This window comes from Salmo trutta, chromosome 18 (genome assembly GCF_901001165.1).
Source record: "Salmo trutta chromosome 18, fSalTru1.1, whole genome shotgun sequence".
In the NCBI taxonomy this organism is placed as follows: Eukaryota; Metazoa; Chordata; class Actinopteri; order Salmoniformes; family Salmonidae; genus Salmo; species Salmo trutta.
In genome coordinates this window covers 4,346,528-4,370,073 of record NC_042974.1, presented here as the reverse complement: position 1 = coordinate 4,370,073, position 23,546 = coordinate 4,346,528, and the positions used below count along the sequence as shown (strand labels likewise).

The 23,546-nt window shown below is 42.7% G+C and overlaps 1 protein-coding gene across 1 annotated transcript in view; it reads left to right on the top strand.

The window, feature by feature from the left end:
* The window catches only part of LOC115152782 (uncharacterized), a 167,997-nt gene that overhangs the window by 128,318 nt on the left and 16,133 nt on the right, over positions 1 to 23,546 (top strand). Inside the window, exons 18-31 of the mRNA XM_029697573.1 lie at positions 8,050 to 8,400; positions 8,545 to 8,826; positions 10,049 to 10,162; positions 11,420 to 11,452; positions 11,757 to 11,777; positions 17,791 to 17,823; positions 18,376 to 18,396; positions 18,633 to 18,653; positions 19,424 to 19,444; positions 21,116 to 21,145; positions 21,389 to 21,409; positions 22,122 to 22,142; positions 22,277 to 22,309; positions 23,181 to 23,213. Of these exons, the coding sequence (XP_029553433.1) occupies positions 8,050 to 8,400; positions 8,545 to 8,826; positions 10,049 to 10,162; positions 11,420 to 11,452; positions 11,757 to 11,777; positions 17,791 to 17,823; positions 18,376 to 18,396; positions 18,633 to 18,653; positions 19,424 to 19,444; positions 21,116 to 21,145; positions 21,389 to 21,409; positions 22,122 to 22,142; positions 22,277 to 22,309; positions 23,181 to 23,213 (1,035 nt within the window). The remainder of the gene's footprint in view (positions 1 to 8,049; positions 8,401 to 8,544; positions 8,827 to 10,048; positions 10,163 to 11,419; positions 11,453 to 11,756; positions 11,778 to 17,790; positions 17,824 to 18,375; positions 18,397 to 18,632; positions 18,654 to 19,423; positions 19,445 to 21,115; positions 21,146 to 21,388; positions 21,410 to 22,121; positions 22,143 to 22,276; positions 22,310 to 23,180; positions 23,214 to 23,546) is intronic.

Genomic DNA, 23,546 nt, shown 5'->3' with positions numbered 1-23,546 from the left:
AACTTTCCGAAGATTAGGAGTCATGCTCAGAAGATGTTTGTACTGTTTGGGTCAACCTATGTATGTAAACTGACATGTTCACTGATGAAATATAACAAGTCATGGCACAGATCATCTCTTACTGACGCTCACCTCTCAGCAATCCTGCGCATAGCGACATCAGAAACTATACCAGACTTCACTGCTCTAGTGAATGCCCATCAGAGACTTCACTCCTCACACTGATTGAGTGGTTTAAATGTAATGTTGAGCTTTCTCTCTTTCTTGTGTTTTTGTGCATACCCGTTAACAAGAGTTCTGTCCATGGTGCTGAATGCACAGTGTACTTTTCCTCTCTGTGTAGTTCATTGCATGTTTAATATTTCAAATATCTACCAAAAGGAGAACATGGATGTGGTTTATTTCTGTGCATGTTAAAACCTCTTAGGGATAGGGGGCAGTATTTTCTCGTCTGGATAAAAATGTGCCCAGAGTAAACTTCCTGCTACTCGGGCCCAGAAGGTAGGATATGCATATTATTAGTCGATTTGGATAGAAAACACTCTGAAGATTCTAAAACTGTTTGAATGATGTGGCAGGCAAAAACCTGAGAAAAATCCAAACAGGAAGTGGGAAATCTGAGGTTTGTAGTTTTTCAAGTCCTGGCCTATCCAGTATACAGTGGCTTAGGGTTCATTTTGCACTTCCTAAGGCTTCCACTAGATGTCAACAGTCTTTAGAACCTTGTTTCATGCTTTTACCTTGAAAATGGAGCAAATAAGAGCTGCGGTAAACTGGTGTCCCAGAATAAGGCATGAGTTCAGTCACGCGCGCCAGCTTGGGAGCGAGCTGAGTTCATATTCATTCCTAAAGAGAACGGATTTGTCCGGTTGGAATATTTTGGAAGATTTATGTTAAAAACATCCTAAATATTGACGCTATACGTCGTTTGACATGTTTCTATGAACGTAAATATAACTTTTTTTGACTTTTCCTCGTGTCATTTTCCGCGCTCTTCCATCATTTGGAGTAGTGGACAGAACACGCAAACAAAATGGAGGTATTTGGACATAAACTTTATCGAACATTTATTGTGGAGCTGGGATCCCTGGGAGTGCATTCTGATAAAGATTTTCAAAGGTAAGTGAATATTTATAATACTATTTCTTAGTTTTATTCACTCCAAGATGGCGGGTTTCTGTTTGCCTTGTTGTTGGTGTCTGAGGGCTGTACTCAGATTATTGCTAATTGTGCTTTCGCCGTGAAGCTTTTTTGAAATCTGACACAGCGGTTGCATTAAGGAGAAGTGTATCTATAATTCTGTGCATAACACTTGTATCTTGTCAAAGTTTATGATGAGTATTTCTGTAATATGTGTGCTCATTGTGCTCATTCACCGGGGGTTTAGGAGGGAAAACATTTCTGAACATTACGCGCCAATGTAAAATGGGGTTTTTGGATATAAATATGAACGTTATCGAGCAAAACATACATGTATTGTGTAACATGAAGTCCTATGAGTGCCATCTGATGAAGATCATCAAAGGTTAGTGTTTAATTTTAGCTGTATTTCTGGTTTTTGTGACGCCTCTCTTTGCTTTGAAAATGGCTGTGTGGCTTTTCTTGTTTAGGTGGTGTCCTAACATAATCTAATCTTTTGCTTTCGCCGTAAAGCCTTTTTGAAATCGGACACTGTGGTTGGATTAAGGAGAATCTTATCTTTAAAAGGGTGTATAATACTTGTATGTGTGAGAAATTTGAATTATGAGATTGTTGTTGTTTTGAATTTGGCGCTCTGATTTTTCACTGGCTGTTGTCAAAATCAATCCCTCTAACGGGATCCGAGTGTTAAGGGGTCTCTAAGAGGTTAAAAAAGTAAAATAAGTAGTATATATCTGGACGTGATTTACAGTAAATATGTCTGTCAACACAGTCATACACATGATGTATAGTCCTGTAATATGATTCTGGCCCACGATGGCAAAAATATATTCTAATGTGGCCCTCCATGGAAATAATTGCCCAGGCCTGTTCTAGAATCATCCCAGACAGTTCTTGGACCTAGCTCATGCACAAATTAATTTACGACTCTGTGGCGCCAGGGCAGATCTGATAAGATCTCAGCCTGGCAGATTCTCACACAAGGCTTTAGAGAGAGGGTGACATAAATCTTGACACTTTGTCAATCCAAGTAATTTGTTTCTCTCTTTCTCCAAGAGGTGAATGTTTATGTTTATATTGATGCTGTGTTTATAGCCCTGTTATAATTTTAATGCCATTTGCTATTTATTCATGTACATATGTTTATACTACGCTGATTGGTTAAAACCGCATTCCAGCCAGTGTCTATTCCACAAGTTTTCACAGGCTAAATCTATGATGTTAAAATGCCTATTTACTCATTTCCATCTGACTGAGCAATCCACTGTCTCATCAGCCCAGCCAGGCAGTGTTGCTGGCTAGCTCCTCTGAACAACATTGTCCTGACAAGTGAGCACAGGTGAAATCGCGCCCCATTAGCTCACTGTTACGGATGTATCCACATAAATATCACTAGAAAACAGATTAAACAAATGCAGCTACTTTGACGTTATTCTGGCTGCACTTTTTTGACATGACTGTAAGGTATTCATAGTTGGGTAGCTAGCAAGCAAGGGATAAGAACGTTGACAACCAGTATGGCAATGGAACATTTAGAAAGAATGACTGGGTCGCGTCCATAGATACAGAACAAAAAGACTGGACGACTGGGTCGAGTCCATAGATACAGAACAAAAAGACTGAACGACTGGGTCGAGTCCATAGATACAGAACAAAGATTTGTTTCAAGACTATATCTTGTGGATGGATGAAATAGTAACTCTTTGTATAAAAGTGATAATGCCCTTGAAGCCGGTGTTTGGAGGACATATTGGCACAGTTTGACGGATCTCGACTTCATCTCGGGCCTAACAACACCTGTGCAATATATCCTCCAACTACCGTTGGGCATTATCACTTAAATATAGTGTAGTTATAACCCTTAATTAATACTGTTTACATGTGTGCATATCTTTGTCTTATAGAACCACAACAATAAGATTCCAAGTCATTCAGATTACCTAAATCATATAAACATCCTCAAATGGAAACAGCTGTGTGGGTGTGTGTCTGTGTGGTAGTGACTATTAATTAAGGTTATAGTGATGGACCTCAACATCATGTTCTAACTGGACGGCACTATAGAGGTGTCGGGTCTTTGGCTATGCCGGATTAAGTGATATGACATGCTAACCTATAAAATTCTTTCTCTGTAATTAATATTACCTGATTAAGCTAATCATGTAAATGTAATTAACTAGAAAGTCGGGGCACCACGGAATAACTTTTATAGAGCTGTTATCTTCCGAATAAACTCTTAAAATACTTAGTAATATTTTACATCGATAGCAGTCAATATTAACCCTTATCTTATTTTCAGTCTCATAATGAAAGTTGTAAATTCTTGGCTATCTTCACGAACCCTGGCTAACAAGTTGAATCAGCAATACAAAATTGGGTTTAATTATTTATTTACTAAATACCTAAATTAATCACACAGAATTACAAATACACAGAATACAAATGATGTCATACATGATGGCTGGTTACACAAAGGAAAGGGGGTTGGGCTTGAATGAAAGAGCGGGAAGATTTAGGAACAAAGAAACAGCAGCTATGCTATCGTAAATACATTATCTTATGCATTACCAAATTACCGCCCATTTGGAAAAGGAAAATGCAATAAATATTTACTCTGAGCTGCGCTTCGGTATATTGGTCGTAGATGCTGGCCGGGTTGGCCAACAGATCTTCCTGTCCTCGGAAGAATGTCTCTGGTGGTAAATTGGATACGTGGTGGTATCTTCGTCCGTCTGTTAGGCTGGATCCGTTGTCCGTCCTTTCCTAGCCCACGTCTACAGCGGCCGCTGCTAACTCAACGGCTAGGAAGTATCACTTCTGTAGTGAATAAGCTCAAAGTTCATACCATTCGCCACCAAAGCTCACGCCGAGGTTGGCTTAGTTCTGTACTTGACATGTGTGTCCTTCTAACGTAGAGGCTGCAGACCTCACGTACTGGAACAACGTGGTTATCTTTTCGTCAAAGGCTTATATAGTGGAGAGGGGGGAAGGATGTGTTTCATCGTTTATAACCCCTCCTCTTCACAGGGGTGGGCCACTGATCAAGCAGGGCACTTTCCTTATGAAAACCCAAATCTCTCATTTGGAAGCTAAAATTACAATTAATCTCCTAACAAACAATTTCAATATCAAACCTTTCAATTGCATAACAATTCCATGTTACTCTGATAACTAGAGGGTGTATACTTTCTCAGGTACAGTTTATGTCGTCCTGTCATCAGTCATAATGTTTCAGATGACAACCGAACTGACATCCAACGTCATGACAGAGGGCAGAACCAAACCAATCAGTTTTAAGTATACAGCGGGTGAGGGCATTCACAGCAGACCGCTCAGACGGGTGAGGGCATTCACAGCAGACCGCTCAGACGGGTGAGGGCATTCACAGCAGACCGCTCAGACGGGTGAGGGCATTCACAGCAGACCGCTCAGACGGGTGAGGGCATTCACAGCAGAACGCTCAGATGGGTGAGGGCATTCACAGCAGACCGCTCAGACGGGTGAGGGCATTCACAGCCGACCGCTCAGACGGGTAAGGGCATTCACAGCAGACCGCTCAGACGGGTGAGGGCATTCACAGCCGACCGCTCAGACGGGTGAGGGCATTCACAGCAGACCGCTCAGACGGGTGAGGGCATTCACAGCAGACCGCTCAGACGGGTGAGGGCATTCACAGCAGACCGCTCAGACGGGTGAAGGCATTCACAGCAGACCGCTCAGACGGGTGAGGGCGTTCACAGCAGACCGCTCAGACGGGTGAGGGCATTCACAGCAGACCGCTCAGACGGGTGAGGGCGTTCACAGCAGACCGCTCAGACGGGTGAGGGCATTCACAGCAGACCGCTCAGACGGGTGAGGGCGTTCACAGCAGACCGCTCAGACGGGTGAGGGCATTCACAGCAGACCGCTCAGACGGGTTAGGGCGTTCACAGCAGACCGCTCAGACGGGTGAGGGCGTTCACAGCAGACCGCTCAGACGGTTGAGGGCATTCACAGCAGACCGCTCAGACGGGTGAGGGCATTCACAGCCGACCGCTCAGACGGGTGAGGGCATTCACAGCCGACCGCTCAGACGGGTGAGGGCATTCACAGCAGACCGCTCAGACGGGTGAGGGCATTCACAGCCGACCGCTCAGACGGGTGAGGGCATTCACAGCCGACCGCTCAGACGGGTGAGGGCATTCACAGCAGACCGCTCAGACGGGTGAGGGCATTCACAGCCGACCGCTCAGACGGGTGAGGGCATTCACAGCAGACCGCTCAGACGGGTGAGGGCATTCACAGCCGACCGCTCAGACGGGTGAGGGCATTCACAGCCGACCGCTCAGACGGGTGAGGGCATTCACAGCAGACCGCTCAGACGGGTGTTACGACTCTGTGGCACTTATAATGGATGATTTGATCAATTTGGGCTCCCTTCAATGTGCAAATACGCAAGTCCTCAGTGTCAATATGAGACATAGAGATGAATGTTACAGGTTATAACAGATAGACCAATATTATTTATACAAAAAGTGAAGAGTGAACCTTTCCTAATATTGAAGGGGCCTACATTTGATACTGTCAGTAACACACATTGTGTCCTGTCAGATTGATAGTTATTGAACCACATGCAAGATGCCTGATCTAGGCCTATTTCAGACAACCTTTCAACAATGAACTGTATATATACTGTTACAGTAGGTAGCCTACCTAGACTCACCAGACAGTTTATTAGGTACACCCATCTAGTACCGGGTCGGACCCCCATTTACCTCCTGAACAGCCTGAATTCTGGTGTGGGAAACATTCTACAGGGATGTTGGTACATGCTGATGTGATGTCATCACTCAGTTGCTGGAGATTGATCAGCCTGAATTCTGGTGTGGGAAACATTCCACAGGGATGTTGGTACATGCTGATGTGATGTCATCACTCAGTTGCTGCAGATTGAACAGCCTGAATTCTGGTGTGGGAAACATTCCACAGGGATGTTGGTACATGCTGATGTGATGGCATCATTCAGTTGCTGCAGATTGAACAGCCTGAATTCTGGTGTGGATGTTGGTACATGCTGATGTGATGGCATCACTCAGTTGCTGCAGATTGAACAGCCCGTTCCGTCTCATCCCAAAGATGCTCTATAGGGTTGAGGTCTGGGGACTGTGCTGGACGCTCAAACTGAACTCACTGTCATGTTCCAGGTGATGTTTTTCGTCTCCTCAGTTGTCCAGTGGTGGTGATGGTGTGCCCTCTGGAGCAGCTCCTTCTTGTTTTTATCTGATAGGAGTGGAACCCGGTGTGGTCGTCCGCTGCAATAGCTCATCCATGACAAGGACTAACGAGTTGTATGTTTCTGAGATGCCGTTCTGCACACCACTGTGTTGTACTGCGCTGTTATTTGACTGTTGGCCTTTTTGCCTGTTAAACATCCTCCAATGGAAACAGCTGTGTTTGTGGTGGTGACTATCAAGTCTACAGTTATGGACCTGAACATCGTGTTGTAACTAGAAAGCACTATAGAGGAGAATGTGACGACCCTCCCACTCTGTCTGCTGTGACGACCCTCCCACTCTGTCTGCTGTGACGACCCTCCCACTCTGTCTGCTGTGACGACCCTCCCACTCTGTCTGCTGTGACGACCCTCCCACTCTGTCTGCTGTGACGACCCTCCCACTCTGTCTGCTGTGACGACCCTCCCACTCTGTCTGCTGTGACGACCCTCCCACTCTGTCTGCTGTGACGACCCTCCCACTCTGTCTGCTTGTTTTCATTAATAGGATGTCGGTGGGCGGAGCCGGGAGGATCGTCAGCGAAATGGGACACACCTGGGCTCGGGGATAAATACACCTCTTCCTCATTCATTGAGGAGACTCTCCATGCAGACACAGTGTTAGATTTAGGTTGTGGCATTTTTGTGTGTGTTTTTTGTTTGCTTTTGCACCTTTCAACACTCCTCATCATCACATCTATGCACACGACCACTCACTTACACTACTGACTACACACACCGCTACTTGTTTATAGTTTACTTTAGTTAATAAATATAATTTTGTTATTCCTTGATCTCCATGTTGTCTCTCTTTTTGTTACGGGCTACGAGCCGGTTCGACAACAGAACCAAACCAATCTGTTAAAAGTACATAGCAGGTGAGGGCATTCACAGCAGACTTCTCAGACGGGGAAGGCCATACCAGCCAACAGTTTTTACATGGTCCTTCCAGCCTTATTTAGTGACCAAAAGTTTTTTACACGGTCCGTCATTTCTCTGGATTTAGCGACCAATAGTTTTTACACTACCATTAATCAGTAGGCCTATAGTGTAATCTATTGACTTTAGCTGAAATGAGCCATAGTAAGATCCTGAAGGTCTATTGGTTTTAGCTGAAAGGAGCCATAGTAAGATACTGAAGGTCTATTGGTTTTAACTGAAAGGAGCCATAGTAAGATACTGAAGGTCTACTGGTTTTAACTGAAAGGAGCCATAGTAAGATACTGAAGGTCTATTGGTTTTATCTGATAGGAGCCATAGTAAGATACTGAAGGTCTACTGGTTGATATCTGGTTCTGATCTTTATAATTGATGTTTATTTGTTAGACCAATTGTCTCTTTCAGGAATAATGGAGACTGGACCAGACAGTCTGTTTGTGACTCTCCTGTTTCTCCTCCACAGTTCACACTCTGAGTCTGGTAACTACAGTGTTAATTCCCTTTGTGTGTGGTGGCTCATGCAGCAACTAGTGCTTCCTATTTGTGGGTGTGTGTGTGTGTGTGTGTGTGTGTGTGTGTGTGTGGTGTGTGTGCATTATTGCATAGATTTTTGGACGTTTTTGAATGGGATGTTTCTATCAATTACATTTGACAGTCTGTGTGTCTTTAGTGATGGGTAATGTCCTAAATGCTCCTTCCTTTCTGTCTGTTCTTTTCAGAGAAGTTTGAGGTTCTTGGTCCAACTGATCCTATTGTTGCTGTAGCTGGTGATGACATCATTCTGCCCTGTTACCTCAAACCCAACATCAGTGCTGAGGACATGACAGTGGACTGGCTGAACCTGGACTTCAAAGATGGTCGGGTCTATCGCTACCAAAACAGAAAAATCATACGAGAGGATCAGATTCCCTCCTACATTGGAAGAACTTCACTGTTTAAAGAGGAACTGTGGAGGGGAAACACCTCTTTAAAACTGACCAGGGTACAAGGCACTGATGAGGGACGTTACAAATGTTTTATTAAGGCACTGAGCTGGTATGATGATTTCACTATTCAAGTCCTCGTTAAAGGTGAGGTTTATTTTCATGTTATTGTAATAATCTAACTACAGTACAATGACATCACCTCTTTCCTTCATATTACTGGATACAGTATGTGTCTATTTGTTCACAGCCTGTCACCAGTTAACATCCAGTCTATATGTGTGTCTGTAGCTGTAGGATCCAAGCCAGTGGTGTCCATTGAGGGACACAGAGAGGGAGGGATGGGTCTGCTGTGTGAATCAGAAGGCTGGCACCCTGAGCCTGAGCTGGCGTGGCTGGACAGTAAAGGAGTCCATCTCTCTGCTGGACCTCCTGAGACACACAGAGACTTCAAGGGATTCTACAGAGTGAAACAACATGTCATTGTCCAGGAGACTAACACCAACCGCTTTACCTGCAGAGTCCAACAGAGCCGGATCAATGAAAAGATGGAGACAGAGGTTCACCTCCCTAGTGAGTAACAACATAATATTATTTAGACATGAAACACTAGAGATATTGATGTGTTAATGTCCAGTATATGTTTTAACCAAAGGCTTTGAGACAACAATACAAAAGATTACTGTTTATTATGATACACTCCACTACTCTTGTTGGTAGTATTAGTACCAAACCCTGTTGTTGATGTGTGGTAGTATTAGGACCAAACCCTGTTGTTGATATGTAATGATGTGTAGTAGTATTAGTACCAAACCCTGTTGTTGATGTGTAATGATGTGTGATAGTATTAGTACCAAACCCTGTTGTTGATGTGTGGTAGTATTAGTACCAAACCCTGTTGTTGATGTGTAATGATGTGTGTGATAGTATTAGTACCAAACCCTGTTGTTGATGTGTGATGATGTGTGTGGTAGTATTGGTACCAAACCCTGTTGTTGATGTGTAATGATGTGTGGTAGTATTAGTACCAAACCCTGTTGTTGATGTGTAATGATGTGTGTGGTAGTATTAGTACCAAACCCTGTTGTTGATGTGTAATGATGTGTGGTAGTATTAGTACCAAACCCTGTTGTTGATGTGTAATGATGTGTGGTAGTATTAGTACCAAACCCTGTTGTTGATGTGTAATGATGTGTGTGGTAGTATTAGTACCAAACCCTGTTGTTGATGTGTGGTAGTATTAGTACCAAACCCTGTTGTTGATGTGTAATGATGTGTGGTAGTGTTAGTACCAAACCCTGTTGTTGATGTGTAATGATGTGTGGGGTAGTATTTGTACCAAACCCTGTTGTTGATGTGTAATGATGTGTGGTAGTATTAGTACCAAACCCTGTTGTTGATGTGTGGTAGTATTAGTACCAAACCCTGTTGTTGATGTGTAATGATGTGTGGTAGTATTAGTACCAAACCCTGTTGTTGATGTGTAATGATGTGTGTGGTAGTATTAGTACCAAACCCTGTTGTTGATGTGTGGTAGTATTAGTACCAAACCCTGTTGTTGATGTGTAATGATGTGTGGTAGTATTAGTACCAAACCCTGTTGTTGATGTGTAATGATGTGTGTGGTAGTATTAGTACCAAACCCTGTTGTTGATATGTGGTAGTATTAGTACGAAACCCTGTTGTTGATGTGTAATGATGTGTGGTAGTATTAGAACCAAACCCTGTTGTTGATGTGTGTGGTAGTATTAGTACCAAACCCTGTTGTTGATGTGTAATGATGTGTGTGTTTTAGGTGAGTTATTTGATACAACCCCATGGAGAATATCCTTCATTGTGTTATCCTGTCTGGGAGCCATCACTGTGATTGGTTTATCTCTGGCTATCTACTGCATATGCATTAAGAAAGGTAATGGAGAGATGATATGAATGTTTCATTGTTAGAAATAAATGTCTGCAATGGTTTTTTCATCCTCAACACATTCACAGTGGTTGTATTCTATGGATACAGGATAATATACTACACCTGCAGGTGATTCACATGTTGACACTGATGACTGATTTTAACCTGCAGGTGATTAACATGTTAACACTGATGACTGATTTTAATCTGCAGGTGATTAACATGTTAACACTGATGACTGATTTTAACCTGCAGGTGATTAACATGTTGACACTGATGACTGATTTTAATCTGCAGGTGATTAACATGTTAACACTGATGACTGATTTTAACCTGCAGGTGATTAACATGTTAACACTGATGACTGATTTTAATCTGCAGGTGATTCACATGTTAACACTGATGACTGATTTTAACCTGCAGGTGTTTAACATGTTAACACTGATGACTGATTTTAATCTGCAGGTGATTAACATGTTAACACTGATGACTGATTTTAACCTGCAGGTGATTAACATGTTGACACTGATGACTCATTTTAATCTGCAGGTGATTCACATGTTAACACTGATGACTGATTTTAACCTGCAGGTGATTAACATGTTAACACTGATGACTGATTTTAATCTGCAGGTGATTCACATGTTAACACTGATGACTGATTTTAACCTGCAGGTGTTTAACATGTTAACACTGATGACTGATTTTAACCTGCAGGTGATTAACATGTTAACACTGATGACTGATTTTAATCTGCAGGTGATTCACATGTTAACACTGATGACTGATTTTAACCTGCAGGTGATTAACATGTTAACACTGATGACTGATTTTAATCTGCAGGTGATTCACATGTTAACACTGATGACTGATTTTAACCTGCAGGTGTTTAACATGTTAACACTGATGACTGATTTTAACCTGCAGGTGATTAACATGTTAACACTGATGACTGATTTTAACCTGCAGGTGATTAACATGTTAACACTGATGACTGATTTTAACCTGCAGGTGATTAACATGTTAACACTGATGACTGATTTTAATCTGCAGGTGATTCACATGTTAACACTGATGACTGATTTTAACCTGCAGGTGTTTAACATGTTAACACTGATGACTGATTTTAACCTGCAGGTGATTAACATGTTAACACTGATGACTGATTTTAACCTGCAGGTGATTAACATGTTAACACTGATGACTGATTTTAACCTGCAGGTGATTAACATGTCAACACTGATGACTGATTTTAACCTGCAGGTGTGATAATAGATCAACTCAAACTGCAGTGGAGTAAGTAGTGGTGTTATTGTCCCTAACTCAGATTACACACGACTGTAAAGACTCACTAAGCAGACTACACCTTGTAAGTTACATGTTTATTGAATGACATTAAGAAGTGTTTATAGGGTAGAATATCTTTATTGTAGAAGTTGTCTCAGAGGTACGCTGGACTCATTTAGGTGGTGGAACTCTATTAGGATTTGTGACGTTAGAGAAGTGATATGAGACAAGGAGTCCCAGAGAGAGACTACATCTTCTAGTGTTCATGTTAATGATGTTCTCACTGTCTTCCATCTACTCTACATGTTTACAGAGGACATCACTGAGAAGCTAGGTAAGTAGTGTCTTCAGAGTATCACTTTAATAACAACATTATGTGAGCCAATGTCTCTTCTATAACTTCTAGGGAAGTAGAAAACACATTAATGTTGATGTTCTACAACAGGATGTGTTGAGGCTGTAGAGGACCACTAGACTAGAGAGAGGTAGTCTCTGATACACCTGGATCACTGATGGACCAGTCACATTTTTATTCTATTTATTTATTTCACCTTTATTTAACAAGGTAGGCTTGTTGAGAACAAGTTCTCATTTACAACTGCGACCTGGCCAAGGTAAATTACAGCAGTTCGACACAAACAACAACACAGAGTTACACATGGAATAAACAAACATACAGTCAATAATACAGTAGAAAAATAGTCTAAATATAGTATGTGCAAATGAGGTAAGATAAGGGAGGTAAGGCAATAAATAGGCCATGGTGGCGAAGTAATTACAATATAGCAATTAAACACTGGATGAATGTGCAAAGGAGCAAGATAAATAAATACATACAGTATGGGGATGAGGTAGTTGGATGGGCTGTTTACAGATGGGCTATGTACAGGTGCAGTGATCTGTGAGCTGCTCTGATAGCTGGTGCTTAGAGCTAGTGAGGGAGATATGAGTCTCCAGCTTCAGTGATTTTTAGAGATCGTTCCAGTCAATGGCAGCAGAGAACTGGAAGGAAAGGCGGCCAAACAAGGAATTGGCTTTGGGGGTGACCAGTGAGATATACCTGCTGGAGCGCGTGCTACGGGTGTGTGCCGCTATGGTGACCAGTGAGCTGAGATAAGGCGGGGCTTTACCTAGCAGAGACTTGTAGATGACCTGGAGCTAGTGGGTTTGGCGACGAGTATGAAGCAAGGGCCAGCCAATGAGAGCATACAGGTCGCAGTGGTGGGTAGTATATGGGGCTTTGGTGACAATACGGATGGCACTGTGATAGACTGCATCCAATTTGTTAAATAGAGTGTTGGAGGCTATTTTATAAATGACATCGCCGAAGTCGAGGATCGGTAGGATGGTCAGTTTTACGAGGGTATGTTTGGCACCATGAGTGATGGATGATTTGTTTCGAAATAGGAAGCCCATTCTAGATTTAATTTTGGATTGGAGATGCTTAATGTAGAGAGTCTGGAAGGAGAGTTTACAGTCTAACCAGACACCTAGGTATTTGTAGTTGTCCACATATTCTAAGTCAGAACCGTCCAGGGTAGTGATGTTGGACGGGCGGGCAGGTGCGGGAAGTGATCGGTTGAAGAGCATGCATTTAGTATTACTTGCATTTAAGAGCAGTTGGAGGCCACCGAAGGAGAGTTGTATGGCATTGAAGCTTGTTTGGAGGTTAGTTAACACAGTGTCCAGAGAAGGGCCAGAAGTATACAGAATGGTGTCGTCTGCGTAGCGGTGGATCAGAGAATCGCCAGCAGCAAGAGCGACATCATTGATGTATACAGAGAAGTAGTTGGTGAACCAGGCGAGGGAATCATTTGAGAAACCAAGGCTGTTGAGTCTGCCAATAAGAATGTGGTGATTGACAGAGTCAAAAGCCTTGGCCTGGTCAATGAATACGGATGCACAGTAATGTCTCTTATCGATGGCGGTTATGATATCGTTTAGGACCATTAGCGTGGCTGAGGTGCATCCATGACTAGCTCTGAAACTGGATTGCATAGCGGAGAAGGTACGGTGGGATTCGAAATGGTCGGTAATCTCTTTGTTAACTTGGCTTTCGAAGACCTTAGAAAGGCAGGGTAGGATAGATATAGGTCTGTAGCAGTTTGGGTCTAGAGTGTCTCCCCCTTTGAAGAGGGGGATGACCGCGGCAGCTTTCCAATCTTTGGGATTCTCAGATGATACGAAAGAGAGGTTGAACAGGCTTGTAATAGGGGTTGCAACAATTTCGTCATATAATTTTACAAAGAGAGGGTCCAGATTGTCTAGCCCGGCTGATTTGTAGGAATCCAGATTTTGCCGCTCTTTCAGAACATCAGCTATCTGGATTTGGGTGAAGGAGAAATGGGGGAGGCTTGGGCAAGTTGCTGTGGGGAGTGCAGGGCTGTTGACCGGGGTAGGGGTAGCCAGGTGGAAAGCATGGCCAGCCGTAGAAAAGTGCTTATTGAAATTCTCAATTATAGTGGATTTATCAGTGGTGGCAGTGTTTCCTAACCTCAGTGCAGTGGGCAGCTGGGAGGAGGTGCTCTTATTCTCCATGGACTTTACAGTGTCCCAGAACTTTTTTGAGTTTGTGCCACAGGATGCAAATTTCTGTTTGAAAAAGCTAGCCTTAGCTTTCCTAACTGCCTGTGTATATTAGTTCCTAACTTCCCTGAAAAGTTGAATACCGCGGGGGCTATTCGATGCTAATGCAGAACGCCACAGTATGTTTTTGTGCTGGTCAAGGGCAGTCAGATCTGGAGAGAACCAAGGGCTGTATCTGTTCCTGGTTAAAAAAAATTGAAAGGGGCATACTTATTTAAGATGGTGAGGAAGGCACTTTTAATTAAAGAATGACCAGGCATCCTCTACTGACGGGTTGAGATCAATATCTTTCCAGGATACCCCGGCCAGGTCAATTAGAAAGGCCTGCTCGGTGAAGTGTTTTAGGGAGCGTTTGACAGTGATGAGGGGTGGCCGTTTGATCGCAGACCCATTACGGATGCAGGCAATGAGGCAGTGATCGCTGAGATCTTGGTTGAAAACAGCAGAGGTGTATTTGGAGGGCAGGTTGGTTAGGATGATATCTTTGAGGGTGCCCATGTTTACGGATTTGGGGTTATATCTGGTGGCTTCATTGATCATTTGTGTGAGATTGAGGGCATCAAGCTTAGATTGTAGGATAACCGGGGTATTAAGCATATCCCAGTTTAGGTCACCTAGGAGCACAAGCTCTGAAGATAGATGGGGACAATCAGTTCACATATGGTGTCCAGAGCACAGCTGGGGGCAGAGGGTGGTCTATAGCAGGCGGCAACGGTGAGAGACTTGTTTCTGTAAAGGAGGATTTTTAAAAGTAGAAGCTCGAACTGTTTGGGTACAGACCTGGATAGTAAGACAGAACTCTGCATGCTATCTCTGCAGTAGATTGCAACTGTCACGTCCTGGCCAGTATAAAGGTTAATTGGTATTGTAGTTTGGTCAGGACGTGGCAGAGGGTATTCGTTTTATGTGGTTCGGGGTGGTGTGTTTGTTGAAGGGGCATTTGATTTAAGTATTCCGGGGTTTTTTGGGCACTGTTTGGTTTTCATGTATTCTATGTTTAGTCTAGTGTGTGTGGTTCTATGTTGAGTTAATTGGGGTTGGACTTCCAATTGAAGGCAGCTGTTTGGTGTTGCCTTTGATTGGAAGTCCTATATTAGTTGGGTGTGTTTGTCTTGTATTTTGTGGGAGATTGTTCTGTGTTGAGCCTTATGCTTTGCCAGACTGTTTGTTGTTATTCGTTCATTTCGTTCGTTCTCGTGGTTTTGTTATTTTGATATTCATTTTGAAAGTAAATAAACATCAAGATGAGCATACACATACCTGCTGCGTTTTGGTCCTCCATTACCGACGACGACCGTGACAGCAACACTTTGGCAGTTCTATCTTGTCTGAAAATGTTATAGTTAGGGATGGAAATTTCAGGGTTTTTGGTGGTCTTCCTGAGCCACAATTCAGACACGGCTAGGACATCCGGGTTGGCAGAGTGTGCTAGGGCAGTGAATAAAAGAAACTTAGGGAGGAGGCTTCTAATATTAACATGCATGAAACCAAGGCTATTACGGTTACAGAAGTCAACAAATGATAGCGCCTGGGGAATGGGAGTGGAGCTAGGCACTGCAGGGCCTGGATTCACCTCCACATCACCAGAGGAACAGAGGAGGAGTAGGATGAGGGTACGGCTAAAGGTTAAAAGAACTGGTCGTCTAGTACGATCAGAACAGAGTAAAAGGAGCATATTTCTGGGCATGGTAGAAAAGATTCAAGGCATAATGTACGGTATGGTAGGATGTGAGTACAGTGAGGGTAAACCTGTGCATAGAGTGACGATGAAAGAGATATTGTCTCTAGAAATATCATTTAAGCCAGGTGATGTCACCGCATGTGTGGTAGGGTGAACTAAAGTGTTAAATAAGGCATACTGAGCAGGGCGAGAGGCTCTACAATGAAATAAGGCAATAATTACTAACCCAAACAGCAATGAACGAGGCATATTGACGTTAGCAACAGGCATGCATAACCGAGTGAACACAGGAGTCCAGTGAGTGGCTTTAGGCAGCTAGCGACCGGGGCTAGCAAAAGGGCCTTGGAGGGGTGTTGCGACGAAAGAAAGTCTGTTGTGGCCCCTCGTGCTTTACAAAGGCAGACAGATCAGCAGGGCTCCGTGTGGTAAACCAGGCCAATTGGCATAAAAAAATAGGAGTAGTGGCCAAAGAATTTGTCCGATGGGCATCTTAAGCTAACAGTCCGATGTGCTCTGGATAGCTAGCAGGCCGCGGCTAATATGCTAGCGGATGGGCATTCAGGGGAGAACGCGACGGCGGAGCCAGTTGAGAGAAACCCCCTCGGGCGAAACTCGTCGGTGGTCCACTTGTGATGGGTCGGCGGGGGTCCAAAAATGGTATTGTAGCCCAAAGAGTGGCTGATGGACCTCTTTGGCTCGCCGGGAGATGGGCCTAGCAGATGGGCCTAGCAAGGCTAGCGCCAGGCTAATTGGTTCTTGCTTCGGGACAGATGTTAGCCAGGAGTGGCCACTCGGATAGCAGCCAGCTAGCTGCGATGATCCAGGTGAGAAAAGGTCGGCGCTTGCTGTAGGAATCCGGAGATATGGAGAAAAATAAGTCCGATCTGCTCTGGTTTGGGTCGCGCTGTGCAGACTGGCGAGTTGTCCGTGCTAGAGGTAGCTGATGACCGCTAGCAATGGCTAGCTGACTACTAGCTAGTTAGCTGGCTAGCTTCTGTTGGAGTTCCGGTTCAGAAGACGGATCAGCAGGGCTCCGTGTGGTAAAACCGGGCCAATTGGCAAACTAGGTATAGTGGCCAAAGAATTTGTCCGATGGGCCTCTTAAGCTGACAGTCCGATGTGTTCTAGACAGTAGCGGGCCGCAGTTTGCTAGTAGCCAGTTAGCTGGTAGCAAGTTAGCTGGCTAGCTTTTGATGGGAGATCCGGAGTCTTAAGTATAAAATAGCAGATCTGTATCACATTGGGTGAGGCGGGTTGCAGGAGAGTATACTCAGTCCGTAGATGGAAAGTGATAATAAAATGTTTTTAAAATATACACGAAAAAAACAATAGCACAAGTCCGACTGCTACGCCATCTTGGATCATAATGTTAATGTTGATGTTCTAGAACAGGATGTGTTGAGTCTGTAGAGGACCACTAGACTAGAGAGAGGTAGTCTCTGATACACCTGGATCACTGATGGACCAGTCACATTAATGTTGATGTTCTAGAACAGGATGTGTTGAGACTGTAGAGGACCACTAGACTAGAGAGAGGTAGTCTCTGATACACCTGGATCACTGATGGACCAGTCACATTAATGTTGATGTTCTAGAACAGGATGTGTTGAGGCTGTAGAGGACCACTAGACTAGAGAGAGAGGTAGTCTCTGATACACCTGGATCACTGATGGACCAGTCACAGAGAAACACATGTTAAACTGACACTATTACAGGAACAGGCATAAGCCATTATATAGATGCCTCACCTGTCTGCATAGACTCTAGACTTGCTGACTTCCACAGATTCACATGCACATAAAGTATGATCTATTAAGTTAGATGATGGAAATTATTAGATATGATTAGAGCAAGATTAATCATCATTGGAGAATGAAGTCAAGAGGTGGTAGGGAGGATCATCTTTATTGGATCAGTCTCACCTCACTGGGAAGCTAGTTAAGTAGTGTCTTCAGATCATCACTTTACTAACATTATGTTAACCAATATATATTCTATGTAACTTCTAAAGAAGTAGAAAACACATCATGAAATTAACATGAATGTTTTCTGACTTGTATCTTATTATCTATGTCTACAGATGAGGTTGAAAAGAATCTCACTAGTCAACCGGGTAAGTTGTGTCCTTCATATCCCAGTGTCTTCAGACCATAGAATGTTCTACAACAGGATGTGTTGAGGCTGTAGAGGACCACTAGACTAGAGAGAGGTAGTCTCTGATACACCTGGATCACTGATGGACCAGTCACATTAATGTTGATGTTCTAGAACAGGATGTGTTGAGACTGTAGAGGACCACTAGACTAGAGAGAGGTAGTCTCTGATACACCTGGATCACTGATGGACCAGTCACATTAATGTTGATGTTCTAGAACGGGATGTGTTGAGGCTGTAGAGGACCACTAGACTAGAGAGAGGTAGTCTCTGATACACCTGGATCACTGACAGACCAGTCACATTTAATGAATGAAATTAAGAAGTGGTGGTAGGGTAGAGTATCTTTATTGTAGATGTTGTCTCACAGAGGTACGCTGGACTCATTTAGGTGGTGGACCTCAATTAGGATTTGTGATATGAGACAAGGAGTCTCAGAGAGAGACTACATCTTCTAGTGTTCATGTTAATGATGTTCTCATTGTCTTCCATCTACTCTACATATTTACAGATGAACTCAGGAAGGAGAGGGGTAAGTAGTGTCTTCAGATCATCACTTTCATAACATATAAACAAACCAATGTATCTTCTATAGATGTAACATCTAGTGAAGTAGTAAACACATTGTTATGCATATTAATGTTCCCTGACTTATATCTGATGTTAGAACATTGGTATGAGACAAGGAGTCCCAGAGAGAGACTACATCTTCTAGTGTTCATGTTAATGATGTTCTCACTGTCTTCCATCTACTCTACATGTTTACAGATGAACTCAGGAAGGAGAGGGGTAAGTAGTGTCTTCAGATCATCACTTTGCTGGATTTACGTAAACCATTTTATGTTTATTTTTTGTAGTTGAGCACAAAAAGTCAATTGGTAATTGATATATCCATTTTTGGACTTATAAATGTATTACATGTACCCATTGATTCTTGAAGAATATAACTTATACATTATTAAAGAGTTTAGTTTAAATGTCGTACTCCATCAGAACCCATAATATAACCTTATTTCATCTCAATGCTTGTATACAAAGTAAATATAAGAAACACTATAGTCTAAAACATACATAAAACTATAATGTTGGCATCATGGATGGTCAGTCCTTGCATCCATAGTTCTGTCTATGAATTTGAGAGTGATATTATTTCTCCAGACCCTCCCTCAGCTTTCTACCAAAACAACAGTGGCTGGGATCACGCTTTGTTATTGTTTCAGCTTCTGATTGACCCTAGATGTTCCTTCTGATGTTAGAACAGTGGTATGAGACGAGGGCTGGGATTCAATCCAAGGTGCATTAGAACACAACACACTATAACAGACTTTTAAAGGTATTTTATACTTGAGTCGACATGTGCAGCGTTTACCATGAATGCGATCTCTGTGAATGCCAGTGGAAAATACCTTTAAAAAGTGCATTGTCAGCTGTGAAGTGCCCTGCGGTATAACGCACAATGGATTGAATCCCAACCAAGGAGTCCCAGAGAGAGACAACATCTTCTAGTGTTCATGTTAATGATGTTCTCACTGTCTTCCATCTACTCTACATATTTACAGATGACCTCAAGAAGGACAAGTGTAAGTATTGTCTTCAGATCATTACTTTGATATATCTATAGTCGTGGCCAAAAGTTTTGAGAATGACACAAATATTAATTTCCACAAAGTTTGCTGCTTCAGTGTCTTTAGATATTTTTGTCTGATGTTACTATGGAATACTGAAGTATAATTACAAGCATTTCATAAGTGTCAAAGGCTTTTATTGACAATTACATGAAGTTGATGCAAAGAGTCAATATTTGTAGTGTTGACCCTTCTTTTTCAAGACCTCTGCAATCCGCCCTGGCATGCTGTCAATTAACTTCTGGGCCACATCCTGACTGATGGCAGCCCATTCTTGCATAATCAATGCTTGGAGTTTGTCAGAATTTGTGGGTTTTTGTTTGTCCACCCGCCTCTTGAGGATTGACCACAAATTCTCAATGGGATTAAGGTCTGGGGAATATCCTGGCCGTGGACCCAAAATATCGATGTTTTGTTCCCCGAGCCACTTAGTTATCTTGCCTTATGGCAAGGTGCTCCATCATGCTGGAAAAGGCATTGTTCGTCACCAAACTGTTCCTGGATGGTTGGGAGAAGTTGCTCTCGGAGGATGTGTTGGTACCATTCTTTATTCATGGCTGTGTTCTTAGGCAAAATTGTGAGTGAGCTTACTCCCTTGGCTGAGAAGCAACCCCACACATGAATGGTCTCAGGATGCTTTACTGTTGGCATGACACAGGACTGATGGTAGCGCTCACCTTGTCTTCTCCGGACAAGCTTTTTTCCGGATGCCCCAAACAATCGGAAAGGGGATTCATCAGAGAAAATGACTTTACCCCAGTCCTCAGCAGTCTAATCCCTGTACCTTTTGCAGAATATTAGTCTGTCCCTGATGTTTTTTCCTGGAGAGAAGTGGCTTCTTTGCTGCCCTTCTTGACACCAGGCCATCCTCCAAAAGTCTTCGCCTCACTGTGCGTGCCGATGCACTCACACCTGCCTGCTGCCATTCCTGAGCAAGCTCTGTGCTGGTGGTGCCCCGATCCCGCAGCTGAATCAACATTAGGAGACGGTCCTGGCGCTTGCTGGACTTTCTTGGGCGCCCTGAAGCCTTCTTCACAACAATTGAACCGCTCTTCTTGAAGTTCTTGATGATCCGATAAATGGTTGATTTAGGTGCAATCTTACTGGCAGCAATATCCTTGCCTGTGAAGCCCTTTTTGTGCAAAGCAATGATGACGGCACGTGTTTCCTTGCAGGTAACCAACCATGTTTGACAGAGGAAGAACAATGATTCCAAGCACCACCCTCCTTTTGAAGCTTCCAGTCTGTTATTCGAACTCAATCAGCATGACAGAGTGATCTCCAGCCTTGTCCTCGTCAACACTCACACCTGTGTTAACGAGAGAATCACTGACATGATGTCAGCTGGTCCTTTTGTGGCAGGGCTGAAATGCAGTGGAAATGTTTTTGGGGAATTCAGTTAATTTGCATGGCAAAGAGGTACTTTTCAATTAATTGCAATTCATCTGATCACTCTTCACAACATTCTGGAGTATATGCAAATTGCCATCATACAAACTGAAACAGCAGACTTTGTGAAAATTAATATTTGTGTCATTCTCAAAACCTTTGGCCACGACTGTACATCTTCTAGTGTTCATGTTAATGATGTTCTCACTGTCTTCCATCGAATCTACATGTTTACAGGTAACCTCGAGAACCTCTGGAAGCAGAATAGTAAGTACTATATTCAGATGATCATTTTGCTAACATTATGTAAACCACAAAAGTAAAATTTTCTCATATTTACAGACTTTAAGTAAGAAAACATTTAAGGATGCTTTTCTTAGCATCTATAAGACGTTACTTCTGATGATGGAACATTGATATGAGACAAGGAGTCCCAGAGAGAGACTACATCTTCTAGTGTTCATGTTAATGGTGTTCTCACTGTCTTCCATCTACTCTACATGTTTACAGATGAACTCACTAGGAAGCTAGGTAAGTAGTGTCTTCAGATCATCACTTTACTAGAATTATGTCAACCATTTTATGTTTATTTTATTTATATAATCTCACCTGTTATCCAGGTCATTTGGTTCTGCTATTAGCTGAAGCACAGGGATATTCACATTAATCTGTGTATAAATAAACAACATATCTAACATTGTGTTCCCATTTGAACTTTGCTGTGCTTTACATTAGTTGAAAGCGCAGGTATAGATATTAGATGGGTGACGACAAAACCAAAAATCAAGCATTGTTTTTCACTGGAATTTGGTTGTGCTTTTAGATGGTTAAAAGCATAGGGAAAAAACACTGGAAATTCGGCTGACTTCTGGCTGTCTTTTTAGATGGGTGAATATACTGTAAGTTGTAATCTCATTGATCAACGTCTCAACCAAATATTACCCAGTTATCCACGTTGAAATGACGTAGTGTGTCCAGTGGTTCGTCTCTGATACACCTGGATCACTGATGGACCAGTCACATTTATTTAATGAAATTAAGAAGTGGTGGTAGAGTAGAATATCTTCATTGGAGAAGTTGTCTCACAGAGGTACGCTGGACTCATTTAGGTGGTGGAACTCAATTAGGATTTGTGACGTTAGAGAAGTGATATGAGACAAGGAGTCCCAGAGAGAGACTACATCTTCTAGTGTTCATGTTAATGATGTTCTCACTGTCTTCCATCTACTCTACATGTTTACAGAGGACTTCTGCAACCATAAAAGTAAGTAGTGTCTTCAGATCATCACTTTACTAACATTATGTTAACCAATGTCTCTTCTATGTAACTTCTAAGTAGAAAACACAATGTTGTTTACATTAATGTTTCCTGACTTATCTTATTATCTTTGTCTACAGATGAAGTTGAAAAGAATCTCACTGAAAAACTGGGTAAGTTGTGTCCTTCATATCTCTGATACCCCTGGATCACTGATGGACCAGTCACATTAATGTTGATGTTCTAGAACAGGATGTGTTGAGACTGTAGAGGACCACTAGCCTAGAGAGAGGTAGTCTCTGATACCCCTGGATCACTGATGGACCAGTCACATTAATGTTGATGTTCTAGAACAGGATGTGTTGAGGCTGTAGAGGACCACTAGACTAGAGAGAGGTAGTCTCTGATACACCTGGATCACTGATGGACCAGTCACATTAATGTTGATGTTCTAGAACAGGATGTGTTGAGGCTGTAGAGGACCACTAGACTAGAGAGAGGTAGTCTCTGATACACCTGGATCACTGATGGACCAGTCACATTAATGTTGATGTTCTAGAACAGGATGTGTTGAGGCTGTAGAGGACCACTAGACTAGAGAGAGAGGTAGTCTCTGATACACCTGGATCACTGATGGACCAGTCACAGAGAAACACATGTTAAACTGACACTATTACAGGAACAGGCATAAGCCATTATATAGATGCCTCACCTGTCTGCATAGACTCTAGACTTGCTGACTTCCACAGATTCACATGCACATAAAGTATGATCTATTAAGTTAGATGATGGAAATTATTAGATATGATTAGAGCAAGATTAATCATCATTGGAGAATGAAGTCAAGAGGTGGTAGGGAGGATCATCTTTATTGGATCAGTCTCACCTCACTGGGAAGCTAGTTAAGTAGTGTCTTCAGATCATCACTTTACTAACATTATGTTAACCAATATATATTCTATGTAACTTCTAAAGAAGTAGAAAACACATCATGAAATTAACATGAATGTTTTCTGACTTGTATCTTATTATCTATGTCTACAGATGAGGTTGAAAAGAATCTCACTAGTCAACCGGGTAAGTTGTGTCCTTCATATCCCAGTGTCTTCAGACCATAGAATGTTCTACAACAGGATGTGTTGAGGCTGTAGAGGACCACTAGACTAGAGAGAGGTAGTCTCTGATACACCTGGATCACTGATGGACCAGTCACATTAATGTTGATGTTCTAGAACAGGATGTGTTGAGACTGTAGAGGACCACTAGACTAGAGAGAGGTAGTCTCTGATACACCTGGATCACTGATGGACCAGTCACATTAATGTTGATGTTCTAGAACGGGATGTGTTGAGGCTGTAGAGGACCACTAGACTAGAGAGAGGTAGTCTCTGATACACCTGGATCACTGAC